This window comes from Tachyglossus aculeatus, chromosome 9 (assembly GCF_015852505.1).
Source record: "Tachyglossus aculeatus isolate mTacAcu1 chromosome 9, mTacAcu1.pri, whole genome shotgun sequence".
Classification (NCBI taxonomy): Eukaryota; Metazoa; Chordata; class Mammalia; order Monotremata; family Tachyglossidae; genus Tachyglossus; species Tachyglossus aculeatus.
The window spans coordinates 62,437,155-62,458,181 of NC_052074.1; the positions used below are offsets into that span (position 1 = coordinate 62,437,155).

The 21,027-nt window shown below is 43.8% G+C and overlaps 1 protein-coding gene across 1 annotated transcript in view; it reads right to left on the reverse strand.

The window, feature by feature from the left end:
• The window catches only part of ITGAV (integrin subunit alpha V), a 114,266-nt gene that overhangs the window by 55,911 nt on the left and 37,328 nt on the right, over positions 1–21,027 (reverse strand). Inside the window, exons 3-6 of the mRNA XM_038751071.1 lie at positions 20,578–20,669; positions 17,466–17,580; positions 9,666–9,727; positions 6,282–6,327 (exon numbers count right to left, since the gene is read on the reverse strand). Coding sequence (XP_038606999.1) covers positions 6,282–6,327; positions 9,666–9,727; positions 17,466–17,580; positions 20,578–20,669 — 315 coding nt within the window. The remainder of the gene's footprint in view (positions 1–6,281; positions 6,328–9,665; positions 9,728–17,465; positions 17,581–20,577; positions 20,670–21,027) is intronic.

Consider the following 21,027-nt stretch of genomic DNA (forward strand, 5'->3'; position numbering starts at 1 on the left):
TTAATAAATGCCATCATCATTATTATTATTCTTCTCTGGGCCTCAGTTACCTCATCTGTAAAACAGGGATTAAGACTGAGAGCCCCACATGGGACAGGGACTTTGTTCAACTTGATTACCTTTAGCACAGTGCTCTGCACACAGTAAGCGCTCAATAAAATATTATTGAATGAATGAATCTACCCCACTGCTTGGTAGCATGCCTGGCACATAGGAAGCGCTTAACAAATACCACAATTATTATTGTTATTAACTCCAAGACGGGGGTGGTAGACTGATCTCCTCCGATCCCCTGGCCTTCAGGAGATGGCTGTGTTTAAGACGAGGCGGCGGCAGCGTTACAGGTATGCCAGGCGAAGACCTCTGACCTGCCGGTCATTCTTCCGTGGGTGGTGGAGGAAAGGAAGGCTTTAGGGCCTGGGGAGGCTCAAGTGGCTCCTAAAGGGGGCTATTTCGGCTGGGATTTGGGGCTGAAAACCCCGGGTTACATCACGTTTCCTGAAGGGATTCGGGCTCAGACGTTTCTGCGTGGGTGACGTCCCCCACCCCCAGCAGGCCTGTCTGTGCGCATGGGGAGGGAGTGGAAAAACCGCCCGGCTGGCAGCGGAAAAAACCCACCGTGGAAAATCTCAGGGTAATGATTCTGAATGAAATTTTTGTAAATTCTGATGTTACCAAGTATTTAGGATATATGGAATGCATTAAAATACATATCAAAATTTCCCCAATGAAACAGCAATTTCTCTCTCACTGGCCTGCCTTCGTTTTTTTCTTATAATAATAATGATTATGGTACTTATTAAGCACTTACCACGTGCCACGCACTGTTCTAAGCACTGGTGCAGATACAAGTTAATCAGGTTGGACACAGTCTCTGTCCCACATGGGGCTCACACTCTTGACCTTTCCCTTTCCTCTCTCTCTCTGCTACGTTTTCCTGTCTCAAAAGTTCATGCCAGAGACAGCCTAAGCTTTCTGCTTTGTTGTGAGGAGATCTACGCAGTTTCTCCCTCTCCGAAGCACAACTCTCCAAGAGCTAAAATCATCTCCTTCTTCATGCTCTTGGGGCCACGGGGTGGGGGGAATATGTGGAAAGAAAGGGGCACGTGATCGTCTCACTTAATCCAGCCTGCACGCTTCAATCCTCGACTGACTCCTTACTATTTGTAATTCAATTTTGTCCGTCACGCCGCCGACTTCTGGCCTATTTTCTCCCTCCGGCCTGAGACTCCCTCCTTTTTTATAACCAACAGTCCGCTTCTCTCCCCACCTTCAAAGCCCTGCTAAAATCACAGTTCCTCCAAGGGGTTTTCCTGACTAGGCTCTCATTCCCCCCTATTAGCCCTCTCTTCCGCCCTACCTATGCCCTTGGAACTTTAACCGTTAAACATTAGATATTAATCCCACCACTAGCACTTTCGTAGCTATCCTTTCAATCTCACATTTCCCGGATCTGCAATTTATTTTAAAGTCTGTCTCCCTCTGTAGACTGTAAAACCCTGTGGGAAGGGATCATATCGATAAATACGACCGAAAGAATGAATATCTACCTACTTTATTATATTGCAATAATAATGGTAATCGTGGTACTTGTTAAGCACTTAACTATGTGTCAAGCACTGTACTAAACGCCGGGGTTGGTACAAGATAATCAGGTCCCGTTTGGAGCATACATTCTAAGTAGGAGGGAGAATGGGTATTGAATCCCCATTCTGCAGATGAGGGAACTGAGGCACAGAAAAGTTAAGCGACTTGCCCAGGGCTACAGAGAAGACAAGTAGTGGACTGGAATTTGAACCCAGGTCCTCTGACTCCCAGGCTTTTTCTACAAGGCCATGCTGTTTTTGATAACAACAACATTTATTAAACACTTTCTATGTGTCAAGCACTGTTCTACACACTCGGGTATATACAAGTTCATCACGTTGGATATAGTCCCCGTCCCACAATGGGCTCACAGTCTAAATCGGTGGGAGAATAGGTATTTAATCCCCATTTTACAGATGAGGAAACTGAGGCACACAGAAGTTAAGTGACTTGACCAAGGACACGCAGCAAGCGATTCTTCTCTGCCAACTGCTTAGGACGGTCCTTTGCACACAGTAATAATAATAATGGTATTTGTTAAGCGTTTTCTATTTGGCAAGCACTGTTCTCAGCTGGGGTAGATACAAGGTGATCAGGTTGTCCCATGTGGGGCTCACCGTCCCAATCCCCATTTTACAGATGAGATAACTGAGGCACAGAGAAGTTAAGTGACTTGGCCAGGGTCACACAGCAGACAAGTGGCAGAGGTGGGATTAGAACCCACGACCTCTGACTCCCGAGCCCGTGCTGCTTCTCTAAGTGCTCAGTAAATATGACCGATTGATTGATAGGGAGAAGTCAAATCACATGAAGACAGAATAGAGTTAAGGGAGAGGATGATTTGTCCAGAGTGAGCCGCAGACTGATGGGGTAGGGTCAGAAGTAGGGGCAATCTAAACTACCTCTAACTGCAGTTTACTTCCAGTTAAAGTAGTATGATTTAGGATTTCCTTCCACCACCTTGTATTCCCCCCCCCAAAACAGTAAAAACTGTGTGATACTGCATTTTCCCCAACAAAAAGCTCTAGAACCCAGCTCTTCTCATCTCTCCCCAAACCAATCTTGAGCAGTTGGTCCCTTCTAGGGAACAACTCTGCAAGGGGAGAAGCATTTCCGATCCTCAGGCACACCCTCATCCCTCTGGCCTAGCAGGGATGTTTTGGAGAGTAGGAAGGGTTCCGCTAATGGGATTGGCAAACAATCCTCCTTCCAAAACCAGCTTCAGTGGCTTGCGGTGGCACCGATTTCCAGAGCTGCATCACCACTACATTCCTGAATTTAAGCAACACCAGTTCCCTTTCTCCACGGATGTCTGCTCCTTTTGGTCTTAACAGATTTCTACAGGAACTTGTATGGCTCTTCCTAGCTCCATAGAACCAAGTAAAGTGGATGGCTTTTGATACAAGGGCATGGTTCATTCCCTTAACACACACACAACCCCCCCCAATAACTTTCCTGGTTGTTAAATTTGCAAAGCTCTTTTATATGTTGTTGCACAGGTTTTGATGGCTGGCAACATACGTTACATAGTTTAATGGGCAAACAGCCAACCTAAAATATCAGGAGAAGCTTAGTTGAAACCTACACTACAAAAAACCCCCCACACAATGGCATACAAGGGAATTCTCTATATGCACCTCTGTAGCTCTATGTGCATCTGTGTGCGTGTGTATACATTATTCATTCATTCATTCAATCGTATTTACTGAGCGCTTACCGTGTGCAGAGCACCGTACTAAGCGCTTGGGAAGTACAAGTTGGCGACATATAGAGATGGTCCCTACCCAACAACGGGCTCACAGTCTCATACACAAATATATACATACCTCCATCCTAAAATATCAGGGGAAATTTAGTTGAAAACTACACTTCAAAGAAACAAAGTACATGATGTCATACATGGGGACCTATGAAGAGTGTATGTGTGTGCACATGTGTGTCTCTGTCCTGAATTGAAACCCAAGATCCAATTGCTCCTCAAATGCAGCCATTGAAACTACAGGCAGCTCAAGGATTTCCTAGAAACCCTGAAGAAACAAAGACACAGATGGGCAAAATCAGAGACAGAACAATTGAGAGGAAATGAAAGTCACAGCAGTTAGTGATACCTTAAGGCATCTGTTCATTATGGGAATATTTTGTGGGTTTTGGATAATTTTCAACATTATCCTACTTTTTCAAAGGTGCTCCTCCAAAATATGGTGACGGTCGCAGTGAGGTTCTCTTTGAGAAACCACTACCGTAGCTCCTACTGAGAAGTGTGATGCTGAAAGGAGGAAACAGTGTGGCCTAATGGAAACTGCACAGGCCTAGAGGTTAGGAGGCCTGGGTTCTAATGTCAGCTCCACCACTGTGTGACCTTGGGCAAGTCACTTGACTTCTCTGTGCCTCAATTTCTTCTCTGAAAAAATACAGTTGTTCTCCCTCCCCCTTGTATTGTGAGCCCCAAATGTGTCAGAGACAGTGTCCAGTACTACTGTATAGTACCTACTCCGGCAGTTAGTACAGTATATAGTACACAGTAAGTGCTTAACAAATACCACAATCCCCATTAGCAAAGTAGACTGAGAAAGGAGCTGTGACATCCAGTGCAGTGGCTCTAAAAATAAAGTTTGCTTACAAAAAAGTTAAAGGAAAGCAACAGAAATATGCTTCGTTTCAACAGATCCTTAAAGTAGCATATATAACGCAAACAACAAAGTAACATGGGGCAAATTTGACATGCCTTAAATCTGCAACTTCTACACTGCTTTTTACCTCAATTTCTGCTAGGAAGTCAATGCAAGAAAAAATCTTCCACAAGAATTTCCAAAAAAAGTTGTCTTTAAGTTTTCTGAATGGTTCATATGCGTGCCAATGGAATAATTAAAAAAGAACCTCTTCAGTAATTAATACCCTTTAGACACATTAAGAATCAAAGAGAAATACAATTTCTCTCAGCAGCATCAAAATCCCAAATCCGGATATTTCTTTACAAGGCCAGTACTGACTTGCTTACCCTGGCAGAGTTTCAAAAGTAGTGTTATTTTTAGGGCCTTAAGGGTCACATTTGTGAGAAGAATACTTTTCCAAAATGAAGTTGAATGCTTCTAAAACTAAACAGAACCCAATTAAGTCGGAAAGCCAAGGCAGGTTTCCCTTTAAAATAGACTCCTTTAAATTCATTCAGGCTTAACTGTCAATATTGCAAATAGGCAGTGTTAATTTTAATGGAGACTATTTTACTGGGACTTCCTGACTGATTAAACATTGCAGATTCTATTCCATTTTCATATAGGGATTGCCAATCATTTTTGGAAAAAAAACGATCATATTAGAGATTAATAAGTAAAACTGTCACTTCAATAACAACTATTAATTAAATACTACTAAAAAAACAAATAATGCCACTGGCAAGCCCCCTTATCTCTTCGTTTAACCCACATATTCACTCATTCGATCATATTAAGTGCTTACTGTGTGTACAGCACTGTACTAAGTGCTTGGGAAAGCACAATACAACAGTAAAGAGTGCCAATCCCTGCCCACGAGGAGCGTACAGTTTTCCAGGTCAATAAGTATGAATATGATTTCCTTTCAGTGATTTAATTCTACTCTAAAGTGAGTTGAATCACTCACTAGAACTCATTTAAATCCTGTACGTTTCACAAGGAAAACTGACTCTCTTTCAATATGCTAATATGGCCAAATCACTATCGCCTTTTTCCCATACAGAGTGTACTCCTGAAGCAAGGGATTACGTTACTGACAAACTCCACGTTGGGGAAAACTGGAGGTCTAGTGCTCGTCGCTTGAAAGATCATCATCATCATCATCAATCGTATTTATTGAGCGCTTACTATGTGCAGAGCACTGTACTAAGCGCTTGGGAAGTACAAATTAAGATGTCACACTAATGCTCTCAACAGCTTCTTCCAATGTTGAATCGCATTCTAACTGGAGAGGCGACCACTGTCAGAAAAAAACATGCCCTAATTCTAACAGGGTCCATCCAAAACGCAGAGGGAAAACACGGGTTATGGGAGAACTGGATGTAAAGTTACATCATTTTTCCTTCTTTCACATACTAGTATAGCTCAATCAAGTATTCCTTTATTAAAAGCTAAAACCACAATCAATCATTATTCATTGAGAGCTTATGGGAGAACTGGATGTAAAGTTAAATCATTTTTCCTTCTTTCACATACTAGTATAGCTCAATCAAGTATTCCTTTATTAAAAGCTAAAACCACAATCAATCATTATTCATTGAGAGCTTACTATATGCGGATTAAGCGCTTGGGAGCATACAATTCAACAGAATTAGCGGATACGTTCCCAGCCCACAACGAGCTTACAGTCTGGAGGGGGAGGCAGGCATTAATGTGAAAAAAACACACTATTTGGCTAAACCACAATTCCCTCTTTCTTTTCTTCTGAAATCGGGAGTATCAGGGTTCAAACACATAAAGATTTATGGCATGTGTATTTCTCATTTCCGTGTGACAATGCATTTACACACTAGTACAAAGGCTTGGTAAGAAGTGGGAGGCAGAGAACAGGATGAGCCCGTTGTCGGGTAGGGATTGTCGCTATTTGTTGCCAAATTGTACTTTCCAAGTATAGTGCTCTGCACACAGTAAGCGCTCAATAAATACGGTTGAATGAATGGATGCATGATTCGCTTTTTGGTGTCAGCCAAACGATTATCTTACCTTGCCAATAAAAACTACCCGGTCCTCCAAGAAGTACTCTGTCCGCCTGGAAAATATTACAGGTGAGAAAAAGATAGAAAAACATGTCAGATCGGATGAAGACTTCAAATAAAAGAGACACGGGAAGGTAAAGAAATCTTAAAACTTTAGCAGATTCATCCAATTCGATCATTCCTTACTATTTACTGAGCACCTGCTGTTTTCAGAGCCCACTATGAGGTCCTTAAGGGACAGAGACTAGCAGTGTGGTCTAGTGGAAAGAGCACGGGCCTGGGATTTCAATCTCGGTTCTACCAACTGCTTGCTGTGTGACCTTGGGCTAGTCATTTCAGTTCTCTGTGCCTTGGTTTCGACAACTGTAAAATGGTGATTAAATACCTGTTCTCTCTCCTCCTTAGACCGTGAGCCCAATGAGGGCAGAACTGTGACTAACTGATTAACTTGGACCTATCCCAGGGCTTTGGAGAGTGTCTGACACATAGTAGGTGCTTAAATATAATATTAGTAGTAATACTAATAATACAAGTACCAGACATGTTCCCCGCCCTCAAGTTTCTTATAATCTATCTAGAGAATCTAGATATCTAGAATCTAGATATAATCTAGAGAAGCAGTGTGGCTCAGTGGGAAAGAGCCCGGGCTTTGGAGTCAGAGGTCATGGGTTCAAATCCCGGCTCCGCCACTTGTCAGCTGTGTGACTTTGGGCAAGTCACTTCATTTCTCTGGGCCTCAGTTCCCTCATCTGTAAAATGGGGATGAAGACTGTGAGCCCCACGTGGGACAACCTCATCACTTTGTATCCCCCCAGCGCTTAGAAAAGTGCTTTGCACCTAGTAAGCGCTTAATAAATATCATCATCATCATCTATCTAATTTTATCTGAATGAACGAAAGGACTCATTTTGGGTAAAACGCTGAATTTCAGAGTATCTTTGGCAAGTCTGATGATAACTAACAATACATCTAATTACTCTTTCCAAACTCTTAGTACAGTGCTCTGCCCATAGGGAGTACTCGATAAATACCATTTACTGATCAACTGACTACTTCATTGGCCAAAGATCTTTTTGATCTTGGCAACATATGATGTTCAAGTGATCTGAAACTGGATACTGATCCACCTAAGCATTAAGCACAGTGTTTTGCACACAGTAAGTGCTAAATAAATACGACTGAGTGAAGGAATGAATTGTAGTTCTTCAATGGTGCATGTTTTCACACGCTTTGGTTAGGACACTGCTGAAGAATTAGGAAACATTCTTCCAACAATGTGGGCCTGTCTAGATAGAATACGATGTGACAACAGAAGAAATGGTTGTGTGCATGTGTGTGTATGTGAGTATAAAAAACCAACACATTTTTTAAAAAATGGCTTTTGTTCAGCACTTACTATGTGCCAGGCACTGTTCTAAGCACCACGGTAGTTACAAGGTAATCAGGTTGGGCACAGTCCCTGTCCCACATGGGGCTCACAGTCTTAATTTAGCAGATAAAGTAACTGAAGTACAGAAAAGTTAAGAGACTTGCCCAAGGTCACACAGCAAATAAGTGGCAGAGCCAGAATCCCAGGCCGGCCTCTATCCACTAGGCCGACCTTTTGAGTAGAGGAGAACTATCTCTTTCTGTAGGATTTCCTCTTCGGATAAAGAACAATTTAATAGTACTGTATTGGCCAAGTTATCTCCTGAATAATAAGTGGTTCTCTCAGGAAACATAGTAATAAAAAAACCAAAACAGAAAAATATACACACAAAAGGATGTTCAGAAATTACATGCTTGTGGCTTATGTGGTCATCCTACATTCCGCATATTTCTTTCCTTTCTCACAGTTCACAGGGATGATATAAATAGAAACTGTTTTTAATTATTAGTTTTCTGAGTAATTTTAAGTAAGAATATATGTGCTCAGTTTTCTGGATTTTTTTTTTAACTAGTTTCAACTGGGTATATGTTTTTTTAAATCAGAAGAAAAATATATAAATAGTACATTCACGAAACATTCGAGAGAAAAGGCAAGGTTTAAAGCAAACTCAAAGAATGATTTCAGCCAAGTGTCTAGAAGCTATCGACGACCGAGGCTATGAAGTTTTAGGTTAAAAAAAGTAACTTGTTCCTAATTACATTTTTTATAACCATTAAGTTGATTAAAGTGTCACTGTAAATGGAAGCAGAATCAGACCCCTTATAGACGTTCAAAGTATACGATACTCAACCCTAGTTACCCTTTTGAATTAAAATCTTGAGTTTCTTCCCACTAAAAATAAGACAAAAACACAAAGTACATGAGAAACAACCAATATTCGAGTCTTAACGTGGTCAGATGTAAACAGAACTGCCCTGGGAGTCAGAGGACCTGGGTTCTAAACCCAGCTCCATCACCCAACTGCTGTGTGACCTTGGGCGTGTGGAACTTCACTTAACTTCTCTGTGCCTCAGTTATCTCATCTATAAAATGGGGACTAAATCCTCCTCCCTCCAGTTTAGGCAGTGAGACTAACGTGTGACAGGTACAGCATCCAACCTGATCATCCTGCATCTACCCCAGCGCCCAGTACAGTGCTGGCACATAGTAAATACTTAATGACGACTATTAAAAAACTAACAAAAAAAACTAGCTATCCCTTAAGTGACTCCTTGCCTCCCATTCCGCCGCTTGATCTTTCGGTTTTTTATTTTTTTTTATGGTATTTGTTAGGTACTTACTTATGTGCCAGGCACTGTACTTAGCGCTAGGGTAAATATGACGACTATTAAAAAACAAACAAAAAATCTATCCCTATCACTATCCCTTAAGTGACTCCTTGCCTCCCATTCCGCCGCTTGAGCTTTCGGTTTTTGATTTTTTTTTTTATGGTATTTGTTAGGTACTTACTTATGAGCCAGGCACTGTACTGAGCGCTAGGGTAAATACAAACTAATCAGATTAGACGCGGTCCGTGTCCCACGTGGGGCTCAGGGCCATAATCCCCATTTTAGAGATGAGGTAACGGAGCCGTAGAGAAGTTAAGTGACTTGTCCAAAGTCATACAGGAGACAGGTGGCGGAGCCCGGATTAGAGCACAGGTTCAAAAGCTTTTTCCATTTAGCCATGCTAAATGGCATTAATTGTTATCGGCATGCCTACTCTAGAGTTCAGAGAAGGAAAAGAGCACAAAGCAGTTTGGTAGGGCCAAATTATTGGCAAAGGAGATTTTGAGCTGTTACGTGGCTTTCAAATCTCCAAACCTTTATGGCTCTCCGTTCCCAGGGGAAAAGACTGTCATTCATTCATTCAGTTGTATTTGTTGAGCGCTTACTGTGTGCAGAGGACTGTACTAAGTGCTTGGGAGAGGACAATCCAACAGTAAACAGAAGATAGTTCTTTTTAGCAATGAGCATAACGTACTTTGGTAAAATCAATGCTGAATCCCCCTTGACAAAAGCCCTGTCCGTCGGCATCAATGCTTCCTAAAAAGGGAAAAGAGGAGGGAAAACAGAAAAGAACTTTGAGAAAACTTGTCAGTGTCAGAGTAACAAAATAACATTAGTACCTTCTCTTGTCCTTCAACGACTGCTCTGAAATGCAAGACCTCGGGTTTACGAAGTAGGGAGGTGACCATTTTTATTACCCCATATTAAAAGGATGGGAAGGAAAAAGTTTACGGATCGGTATGGGAGATGCAAGCTCAATTCCCAAAGTCAGTGGCTCCACCAATTGTCAGCTGTGTGACCATGGGCAAGTCACTCAACTTCTCTGTACCTCAGTTACCTCATCTGTAAAATGGGGATTAAGGCTGTGAGTCCCTTAAGGCACGTGGACTGTGTCCAACTTGATTAGCTTGCAACCACCCCAGCGCTTAGTACAGTGCCTCGCACATAAGGAAGCAGCATGGGCTAATGGAAAGAGCCCAATTCTGTGAATCAGAGAACCGGCTAATCCCGGCTTTGCCAATTGCTCGCTGTGTGACCATGGGCAAGTCCCTTAACTTCTCTTTGCCTCAGTTTCCCCAACTGTAAAACAGAGATTCAATACCTGTTCTCCCTCCTACTTAGACTGTCAGCCCTGTGTGGAACGGGGGCTATGTCCGACCTAATTAATCCCAGTGTTCAGAACAGAGTAAGCAATTAAGAAATACCATTTAAAAAAAAAATCACTTCAATACCATTTTTTAAAAAAGTTCCCTATGTAAATGATTTAACAGTGCATTTGTTGAGTTTATAACTGGGGGAGTACAAAACCAATTCAGATGATCAGGATGGTATGGACACTTAAAGAGTCAGGCTAAAGTAAAAAAAAAATCTCTGAGAAATGAGGTCAACAAGAAGAAACTTACCGTTGTGCTTTCAAAAGTTTGCATTCATTTAGTTTTGCAGTTAAGATTAATTACATTACTTACCCTTATTCCCAGCATGTGTGACTGGCTTTATTTAATAACTCAAAAAAGAGCAAAATGCCTAAAAAGTTATATTTTTCCCTAATATGTAGAAAAATTAAATGAGCTTTAAGGGGGAATTATAAGGGCAATGTGGTTGAACTACAGACTATTTTGGAGTGAGAAACAGAACTAGAATGGGATGGTCAGATCCATAAACGGCACAAGGGCCTGTGTCTGTAAAATTAAGCCTCTGATGAGCAGCAGCTGAGACAGGAATCAGCAGGAGTGGTCACACTGTGGCCTTCCCCTCGTCCTCTTCCTAGAATAAAATACGAAGAAACCGGGCCTCGGTTTTTAGAGGAATCGAGCATCCAGATCCTAAACCAGACCTGTGAGTTACACAGACAATTTCATTTCTTTTATGTCTCGTATTTTTCAAACCTAAGAGAGTCCTGACACACCAGCCACAAATGAGTCTCATTGTCCCGGTTAAATAGTAGAAAATATAGTTCTTAATTATGTTACCATTCAGTAATTCCCAAATAATAGAGCTGAGCACGTTCAATCAAGCACTTTCTTTAAATGGTACGAAGTTAGGCATGCTTCCTGATTTTAATATTCAACTGCAGGGTATTTTTTCTGCGGGTAATGGCTTCTGGGGGTGATGGAACGTGCCTAATTTGTGATTTTCTTAACCAGGGGGCAAGGCAAACCTAGGGCAGGGGGGACCAGCCTGGGCTTTTCAGTGCCACGAAGCAGCATGGCTTAGTGGGTACAGCTTGGATCTGGTAGTTGGAAGGTCATGGGTTCTAGTCCCAGCTCCGCCACTTGTCTGCTGTGTGACCCTGGGCAAGTCACTTCATTTCGCTGGGCCTAAGTTACCTCATCTGTAAAACGGGGATTGAGACTGTGAGACTGTGGGACGGGGACTGTGTCCAACCAGGTTTGTTTATATCCACTTCAGTGCTTTAACAAATATCATTACTATTATTGTTGTTACTATCTCCTTCATGGGCTAGCAGCTCATGGGGATAAGCTCGAGGACGTTAGATTTTTTTAAAATGGTATTTGTTAGATGCTAGGCACTGTACTAAGCACTGGGGTAGATACAAGGTTATCACATTGGAAACACCCCTGTTCCACAAGGGGCTCACAGTCTAAATCCCCATTTTACGGGTGAGGTAACTGAAGCCCAGAGAGGTGAAGTGAGTCAATCGTACTTATTGAGCACTTACTCTGTGCAGAGCAGTGTACTAAGTGCTTGGGAGAGTACAATATAACAGCTTATAACAGACATATTCCCTGCCCACAATAAGCTTACCATCTAGAGGGGGAGACAGACATTGATCAATCAATCAATCAATCGTACTTATTGAGCGCTTACTTTGTGCAGAGCCCTGTACTAAGCGCTTGGGAAGTACAAGTTGGCAACATATAGAGACAGTCCCTACCCAACAGTGGGCTCACAGTCTAAAAGGTGGAGACAGAGAACAAAACCAAACATACTAACAAAATAAAATAAATAGAATAGATATGTACAAGTAAAATAAATAAATAGAGTAATAAATATGTACAAACATATATACATATATACAGGTGCTGTGGGGAAGAGAAGGAGGTAAGATGGGGGATGGACAGGGGGATGAGGGGGAGAGGAAGGAAGGGGCTCAGTCTGGGAAGGCCTCCTGGAGGAGGTGAGCTCTCAGCAGGGCCTTGAAAGGAGGAAGAGAGCTAGCTTGGCGGAGGGGCAAAGGGAGGGCATTCCAGGCCCGGGGGATGACGTGGGCCAGGGGTCGATGGCGGGACAGGCGAGAGCGAGGTACAGTGAGGAGATTAGCGGCAGAGGAGCAGAGGGTGCGGGCTGGGCTGTGGAAAGAGAGAAGGGAGGGGAGGTAGGAGGAGGCGAGGTGGTGGATGGACAGCCTTGAAGCCCAGGGTGAGGAGTTTCTGCCTGATGCGCAGATTGATTGGTAGCCACTGGAGATTTTTGAGGAGGGGAGTAACATGCCCAGAGCGTTTCTGGACAAAGACAATCCGGGCAGCTGCATGAAGTATGGATTGAAGTGGGGAGAGACACGAGGATAGGAGATCAGAGAGAAGGCTGATGCAGTATGATGCAGTACATTGATATGAATAAATAACTTACAGATATGAACACAAGTGAAGTGACTTGCCGAAGGCCACCCAGCAGACAAGTGGCGGGGCCGGGATTAGAACCCAGGTCCTTCCGACTCCCAGGCACTTGTGCTATGCACTTGAGCATACTGCTTCTCTAAGATCTGTGGTTCACGGTTGACTGTGCTGAGTACAGTGCTCTCTGCACACAGTAAGCGCTCAATAAATACGATTGAATGAATGACTGCGGTGGGGTCCCGGCCAGAGAAGGGCACCATGCCCAGCTCCACATCAGTCCCTCTTGTCTATTGTTCGCTGCCCCACTTTCTATCCCAAAAGCTCCTGGGCTCCTTCTCCTCCTTCTTCTCCACCACAGAAAATGTCTGTCACCACCAGGCCCATTCCCGCCCAACCCTCCGCCCACCTCCCCACCTGGAACACCCGGATCTTCGACTCTCGGCCATATTAGGTCTCTGATTCATTCAATCGCATTTATTGAGCGCTTACTGTGTGCGGAGCACTGTTCTCAGCACTTTGGAGAGTACACTATAACAGACACACTCCCTGCCTGCAGCGAGCTTATGGTCTAGAGTGACATTAATATAAATACCTCAGTTACAGCTATGTAGTTAAGTGCTGAGGGGCTGGGAGGGGGATGAACGAAAGAAGCAAAGTGGGGCGATCCAGGAGGGAGCGGGAGAAAAGGAGAAGAGGGCTTAGTCAGGGAAGGCCACTTGGAGGAGATGTGCCTTCGGTGAGGCTTTGCGGTGCAGGGAGAGTAATTTTCTGTCTGATCAATCAATCAATTGTATTTACTGAGTGCTTACTGTGTGCAGAGCGCTGTACTAAGCGCTTGGGAAGTCCAAGTTGGCAACATAGAGAGACAGTCCCTACCCAACAGTGGGCTCACAGTCTAAAAGGGGGAGACAGAGAACAAAACCAAACATACTGACAAAATAAAATAAATAGAATAGATAAGTACAGGTAAAATAAATAGAGTAATAAATATGTACATACATATATACAGGTGCTGTGGGGTGATATGAAGAGGGAGGGCGTTCCAGGCCAGAGGCAGGATGTGGGCGAGATCAGACAGCAGAGAGATAGACAAGATAGAGGTAAAGTGAGACGTTCGGCATTAGAGAAGTGAACTGTGTGGACTGGGCTGTAGTAGAAGACTAGCGAGGTGAGGAATAAGGGGGCAGGGTGATGGACTGCTTTAAAGCCAATGGCAAGGAGTTTTTGTTCGAGGCGGAGGTGGATGGGCAACCACTGGAGTTTTTGAGTAGCTGAGTGACAGGTCCTGAACTTTCTTTGTAATAAAATGATCCAGGCAGCACAGTGAAGTACGGACTGGAGTGGGGAAAGACAGAAGGCTGGCTGATACAGTCATCAAAACAGGATAGGATGGGTGACTGGATTATCGTGGTAGCACTTCGGATGGAGAGGAGAGTGCGGATTTTAGCGATGTTACGAAGGTCAAACCTACAGGATTTAGTGATAGATCGAATACGTGGGTTGAATGACCGAAAGGAGTGAAGGATAACGCCAAAGTGACGTGCTTGTGAGACAGGGAGGATGGTAGTGCCATCTTAGTGATGGGAAAGTCAGCGGGACGGAAGGGTTTGGGTGGGAAGATGGGAGGTTCTGGTTTAGACATGTTAAGTTTGAGGTGACGGGAGAAGCAGCGTGGCTCAGTGGAAAGAGCCCGGGCTTTGGAGTCAAGAGGCCGTGGGTTCAAATCCCAGCTCCGCCGCTTGTCAGCCGGGTGACTTTGGGCAAGTCACTTAACTTCTCTGGGCCTCAGTTCCCTCATCTGTAAAATGGGGATGAAGACTGTGAGCCCCACGTGGGACAACCTGATTACCTTGTATCTACCCCAGCGCTTAGAACAGTGCTTTGCACATAGTAAACGCTTAACAAATACCAACATTATTATTATTATTATTATTATCCAAGTAGGGAAGTCTTGAAGGCAGGAGGAAATTCGAGGCTGCAGAGAAGGAGAGCGATCAAGGCTGGAGATGGAGATGTAGATTTAGAGGGCAGCGACATGGCCTAGTGGCTAGAGCACAGGTCTGGGATTCAGAAGGACCTGGGTTCTAATCCTGTCTCTGCTATTTGTCTGCAGTGTGACCTTCGGCAAGTTCATTCATTCAGCCGTATTTATTGAGCATTTACTGTGTGCAGAGCACTGTACTAAGCGCTTGGGAAGTACAAGTTGACAACGTATAGAGACGGTCCCTACCCAACAGCAGGCTCACAGTCTAGAAGGGGGAGACAGACAACAAAACAAAACATATTAACAAAATAAAATAAATAGAATAAATGTGTACAAATAGAATAAATAAATAAACAGAATAATAAATACATACGAACATATATACATATATACAGGTGCTGTGGGGAGGGGAAGGAGGTAAGGCTGGGGGGATGGAGATGGGGAGGAGGGGGAGAGGAAGGAGGGCAAGTCGCTTCATCTGGGCCTCAGTTGCCTCATCTGTAAAATGGGGATTAAGACTGGGATATCTACGTGGGACAGGGACTGTGTCCAACCTGATCAGTGCTTGGGAGCGTAAAATTCAAAAGGGTTGGTAGACAGGTTCCCTGCTCACATGGAACTTCCAGTCAGGGGGGGTTAGGGTTAGGGATAAACATGAAAATAAATATATAAATTACGACTAGGTACAAAAGAGCAATGGCTGATTGACTGACATCCCCTCGTGAAGTCCCAGATCCCACTCCCCTTCCCGTTCACTATTTGCGAGAGGAGCAAGAATGCTGCTCAATTTCACTCATTCAATTCGCCCCCATATGTGTCACATTCAAATATCATGAGTTTGTTACCAATAATATCGTGGGATTTCACAACATAGGGTTTCCCTCGCCCACCACAGTTTTCCCAGTGTCTCTTTTTGGGGGATTTCCCTGCTCCAAACAGAGGCAGGGGATTTCCTGGGGAAAGTCTGGGATTTAAGTGGGATCTGTGTATGCTCCAGGCTAGAGTTATGATAATAATAATGATAATAATATTAATAATTCACTTTCTCTGATCCCACCTCTCGTTCTCCTCTCCATCAACGCCCTCAAATAATAATAATTAATAATTGCGGTATTTTTTTAAGTGCTTACTATGTGCCATGCGCTGTTCTCAAATGTGCAGGAATGCCCAGAGAATGGAGATGTGGAACTGTGCAGATGGGTTGAGGCAGGGCAAGGTGAAGCCGGGAAAATGCAAATACACTTATACATGTTTTATTATTAGCCATGACAATTTTTAAACACCCACTTGGTGTGGTGCACTGTTTGTAGTCAGTCAGTCCATCGTATTTATTTATTTCGAGACTGTGAGCCCGTTGGTGGGTAGGGACCGTCTCTATATGTTGCTGACTTGTACTTCCCAAGCGCTTAGTACAGTGCTCTGCACATAGTAAGCGCTCAATGCATACGGTTGAATGAATGGAGTGCTTACTGTGTGCAGAGCACTGCACTAAGTGCTTGTGAGAGTATAAATAACCATAAACAGACGCATTTCCTGCCCACAATGAGCTTACAGTCTAGAGGGGTCACAGAATGTGAGCCCCTCAAGGAACAGGGTCTGTGACTACTTACCGTCTATAGACTTACCACAGTGCTCTGCACACAGTAAGTACTTATACTATAACTACTAAAAACAGTATGTTGCAGTGGATAGGGCACGGCTGGAGAGTCAGAAGGTCATGGGTTCTAATCCCGGCTCCACCGCTTGTCTGCTGGGTGACCTTGGGCAAGTCACTTTATTTCTCTGGGCCTCAGTTACCTCATCTGTAAAATGGGGACTGAGCCTGTGAGCCCTGCATGCATCCACCCCAGTGCTTAGTACAGTGCCTAGCACAGAGTAAGCGCTTAACAAACACCCCAGTTATTATTAATTATGTCCTAAATATTGGGAAATCCATTACCACAAAGGGAGAGAGAGCCTTGAAGCAGATGAAGAGTTTCTGTTTGATGCAGAAAGATCTAGGGAGTCACGAGGGGGGTTTTGAGGAGAGAGATGGGCTGACCGATGCTTCGGGAAGATGATCTGTGCAACTGAGCGTAGTATCGATCGGATCAATCAATCGTATTTATTGAGCGCTTACTGTGTGCAGAGCACTGGACTAAGCGCTTGGGAAGTACAAGTTGGCAACATATAGAGACGGTCCCTACCCAACAGTGGGCTCACAGTCTAAAAGATCGGATGGGCAGAGGCTGGAGGCGAGGAGACTGGCGAGGAGGCTAATGCCACAGGGTAGCCAAGAGACGACCAGAGCTTGTGCCAGGGTGGTAGCATTTTAGACGGGGAGGAAGGGACAGATTCAGGAGATACCTTGCGGGTAAACAGGCGGGATTTCGGCATAGACTTGAATGTAAGGGTCACACGATACTGAAAACTCCAGGGTGACACAAAAGGTTGCGGCCTTCCGGGAGGGGGAAGGTGCTAGTGGTGTTGACTACGACGGGGAAAGTTAGGGAGAAGGGTGGGTTTATAGGGGAAGATGAGGAGTCCTCTTTTAGGATCCTTTTCTTCTTAAAAATTCATCATTTTTACAAGCTGAAATCGTGAGCCGGAAATCTTCCAGTTGCACTAACATGCTCTAGCGCTGGGGATGCCTGAAATAGGTCTCTCTACCCTGTCAAAAAAAAAAAAGAAGAGCTAACGAAAGAGAGTCTGAGAGGAATCTTTTTCTACGTACTTGACCTGCACGGAGCGTATTCTACCGTCTTGGTTCCATCTTGAAGGAAGCAGGTTCCTACAGGTTCTCGCTCCTGTTTCTGTTCTGTTCTCCAGTGATACAACGGTGCACAGGCCTAAAGTCAAAGGAATAAAGAGAGAGAACCATAAAATCTGAGAACTCATCGTAATTCAAATTATTCAAATCGCTTTGCGCCTCACTCGGGTAACTTGTAGAGTTAAAAAGCAGGTGCTTAAGTCCACTAAACGTAAGCCCTTTTCTCATTAAAAGTTAATTCAAATACAATTATCGAGTGACTGGGAAACGGAGGATGGGTTTTCTGGAGGGAATGGGAATAGGGAAGCCCTTCTTTCCCTCCCCACTGTCCCGGCTGGGATCTCTTAAAGGGGCAAAAATAGACAGCCACTGCCAGGCAGATAGGAACAAACAGACTGTGAGCCCCATGTGGGATATGGAATGGGTCCAACCTAAGTTGCATCTCCCCCGGCGCTTAGTACAGTACTTGGCACATACTAGACGCTTAAGAAATACCCTTAAAAAAAGAAGGTAAATGGTACGAGGGGAATGGTTAGGAAGGGAGATTCCCAACACCCTCCCTCCTCATATCCGACAGACAATATCTCTCCCCGCCTCTAAGGCCTTAATGAAGGCCCATCTCCTCCTCCTCCTCATCATCAATCGTATTTATTGAGCGCTTACTGTGTGCAGAGCACTGTACTAAGCGCTTGGGAAGTTCAAATTGGCCAAGAGGCCTTCCCTGATTAAGCCCTCCTTTCCTCTTCTCCCATGCCCTTCTGTGTCACCTTGACTTGCTCCCTTTATTCATTCCCTCTCCCAGCCCCGTATAAATAATTTACTTAGATTAATGTCTGCCTCCCCCTCTAGACTGTAAACTCATGTGGGGAGGGAATGTGTCTGTTATACTGTACTCTCCAAACGCTTAGTACAGTGCTCTGCACACAGTAAGGGCTCTGTAAACGTGATTAACGGACGCCTCCTCAGTAGCTCTCTGCTACCATCTTGAGTAGCAACTTTCGTGGCTCAGTGGAGAAGAGCACGGGCTTTGGAGTCAGAGGTCATGGGTTCGAATCCTGGCTCCGCCACATGTCTGCTGTGTGACCTTGGGCAAGTCACTTAACTTCTCTGAGCCTCAGTTCCCTCATCTGTAAAATGGGGATTAAGACTGTGAGCCCCATGTGGGACAACTTGATCACCTTGTATCCACCCCCAGCACTTAGAACAGTGCTCTGCACATAGTAAGCGCTTAATAAATGCCATTATTATTATTATTATTATTTACAGTCTTATCCCAAAACCATAGACAAGGTATCAACAGACCTGGGCTCCTTAAAAATGAGACTGATAGCAACACAATAAACATGGGAAGGCAGTCCATTCAATCATTCATTAATTCATGTATATTAATAAGTAAATTTTATCAGTCATATTTATTGAGTGTTTCCTGTGTGCAGAGCACTGTGGCAAGCGCACGGAAGAGTCCAATATAAGAACAAAACAGGCACATTCCACACACCCAGATTAACGGAACGTGAGCTAAATTGGAAAATTGGGGGTGTGTGTTGTATCTTTACCTCTAATGTGCTCCATGTCTTTTTATTGTTGTCTTGTACTCTTCCAAGTGCTTAGTACAGTGCTCTGCACACAGTAAGCACTCAATAAATATGGCTGAATGAAGGCATGAAGAACAGGAGCGGGTTATGCATAAAGCAGGTGCTCAGCAAATATGACTGTTGAATACAGACTACACTGTAAACTCATTTCTAGAGTGGAAGCTCGTTATGGGTAAGGACTGTGACCGCTAATTCTGTTGTATTAATAAATAAATAATGATGGTATTTGTTAACAGGGCTTTGCACGTAGTGAGCGCTTAACAAATGCCATTATTATCATTAGACTGTGAGCCCAATGTTGGGTAGGGAATGTCTCTATATGTTGCCAATTTGTACTTCCCAAGCGCTTAGTACAGTGCTCTGCACATAGTAATCGCTCAATAAATACGATTGATGATGATCATCATTATTATTATTATTATTTGCCAAGCACTGTTCTAAGCACTGGGGGACATACAAGGAAATCAGGTTGTCCCATGTAGGGCTCACAGTCTTAGTCCCCATTTTCCAGATGAGTTAACTGAGGCACAGAGAACTGACTTGCCCAAAGTCACACAGTTGACAATAATAATAATAATTATGGCATTTGTCAAGCGCTTACTATGTGCCAAGCACTGTTCTAAGCACTGGGGGGGACACAAGGAAATCAGGTTGTCCCACGTAGGGCTAACAGTCTTAGTCCCCATTTTCCAGATGAGGTAACTGAGGCACAGAGAAGTGACTTGCCCAAAGTCACACAGTTGACAATAATAATAATAATTATGGCATTTGTCAAGCGCTTACTATGTGCCAAGCACTGTTCTAAGCACTGGGGGACACACAAGGAAATCAGGTTGTCCCATGTAGGGCTAACAGTCTTAGTCCCCATTTTCCAGATGAGGTAACTGAGGCACAGAGAAGTGACTTGCCCAAAGTCACACAGCTGACAATAATAATAATAATTATGGCATTTGTCAAGTGCTTACTATGTGCCAAGCACTGTTCTAAGCGCTAGGGTAGATACAACGTAATCAGGTTGTCCCACTTGGGGCTCACAGTCTTCACCCCCAGTTTTTACAGATGAGGGAACTGAGGCACAGAGAAGTGAAGTGGCTTGCCCAAGGTCACACAGCAGACAAGTGTCGAAGCCGGAATTAGAACCCATAACCTCTGACGCCCAAGCCCGGGCTCTTTCCACTGAGCCACATACTCTCCCAAGAGCTTAGTACAGTGCTCTGCACATAGTAAGCACTCAAAAATACCATTGATTGATTAATTGAATAGAAAGGAATGGCTGGATTCTGGAACTGACAGGATTTGATGAAAGATTGAATACGGGAGTTGACAGGAGGCATGGACAATGCCAAGGTTAAAACTTGATTTCTTTCAAATTACGGGCACACGTCTTAATTTGAACCGCCATACTATGCCTTGAATGATCTTAACTGGATATTAGGATTTTTTGAGCATTAGAAATTGGAAGATGAGTCAAGTAGACTTACCAAAATTTTATCTTTTACAGAGCGCACAGATGCTCCAAACCATTGGTGGGATTTAAATTCTAATGGATCGTTCTTGGCATAGTCTCTATTACCTAAAAGAAACGAGGGGGAGAGGGGGGTGGGGGGGGAGAAAAGATACCAAATTTGGTGTTAGAAAAATTCAGCAGGAGAATGAAAATGCAAAACTGATGTAAACCAAGTACCAGTGATTCCTGAAAAGAGTAATAATTAAACAGACCGACATCTACGGCATTTGATCACTCATCCGAAAATAGTTTCAAAACAAGCTGCTTGGTTTCAGATTCACAATATGAATTGTTCCATGTAATCAGTCGATCAGTGGCATTTATTGAGCACTTCCTGTGTGCATATCACGGTACTAAGCGCTTGGGAGAGTACAATCTACAAAAGAGTTGGTAGACACATTCCCTGCCCACCACGATCTTACGG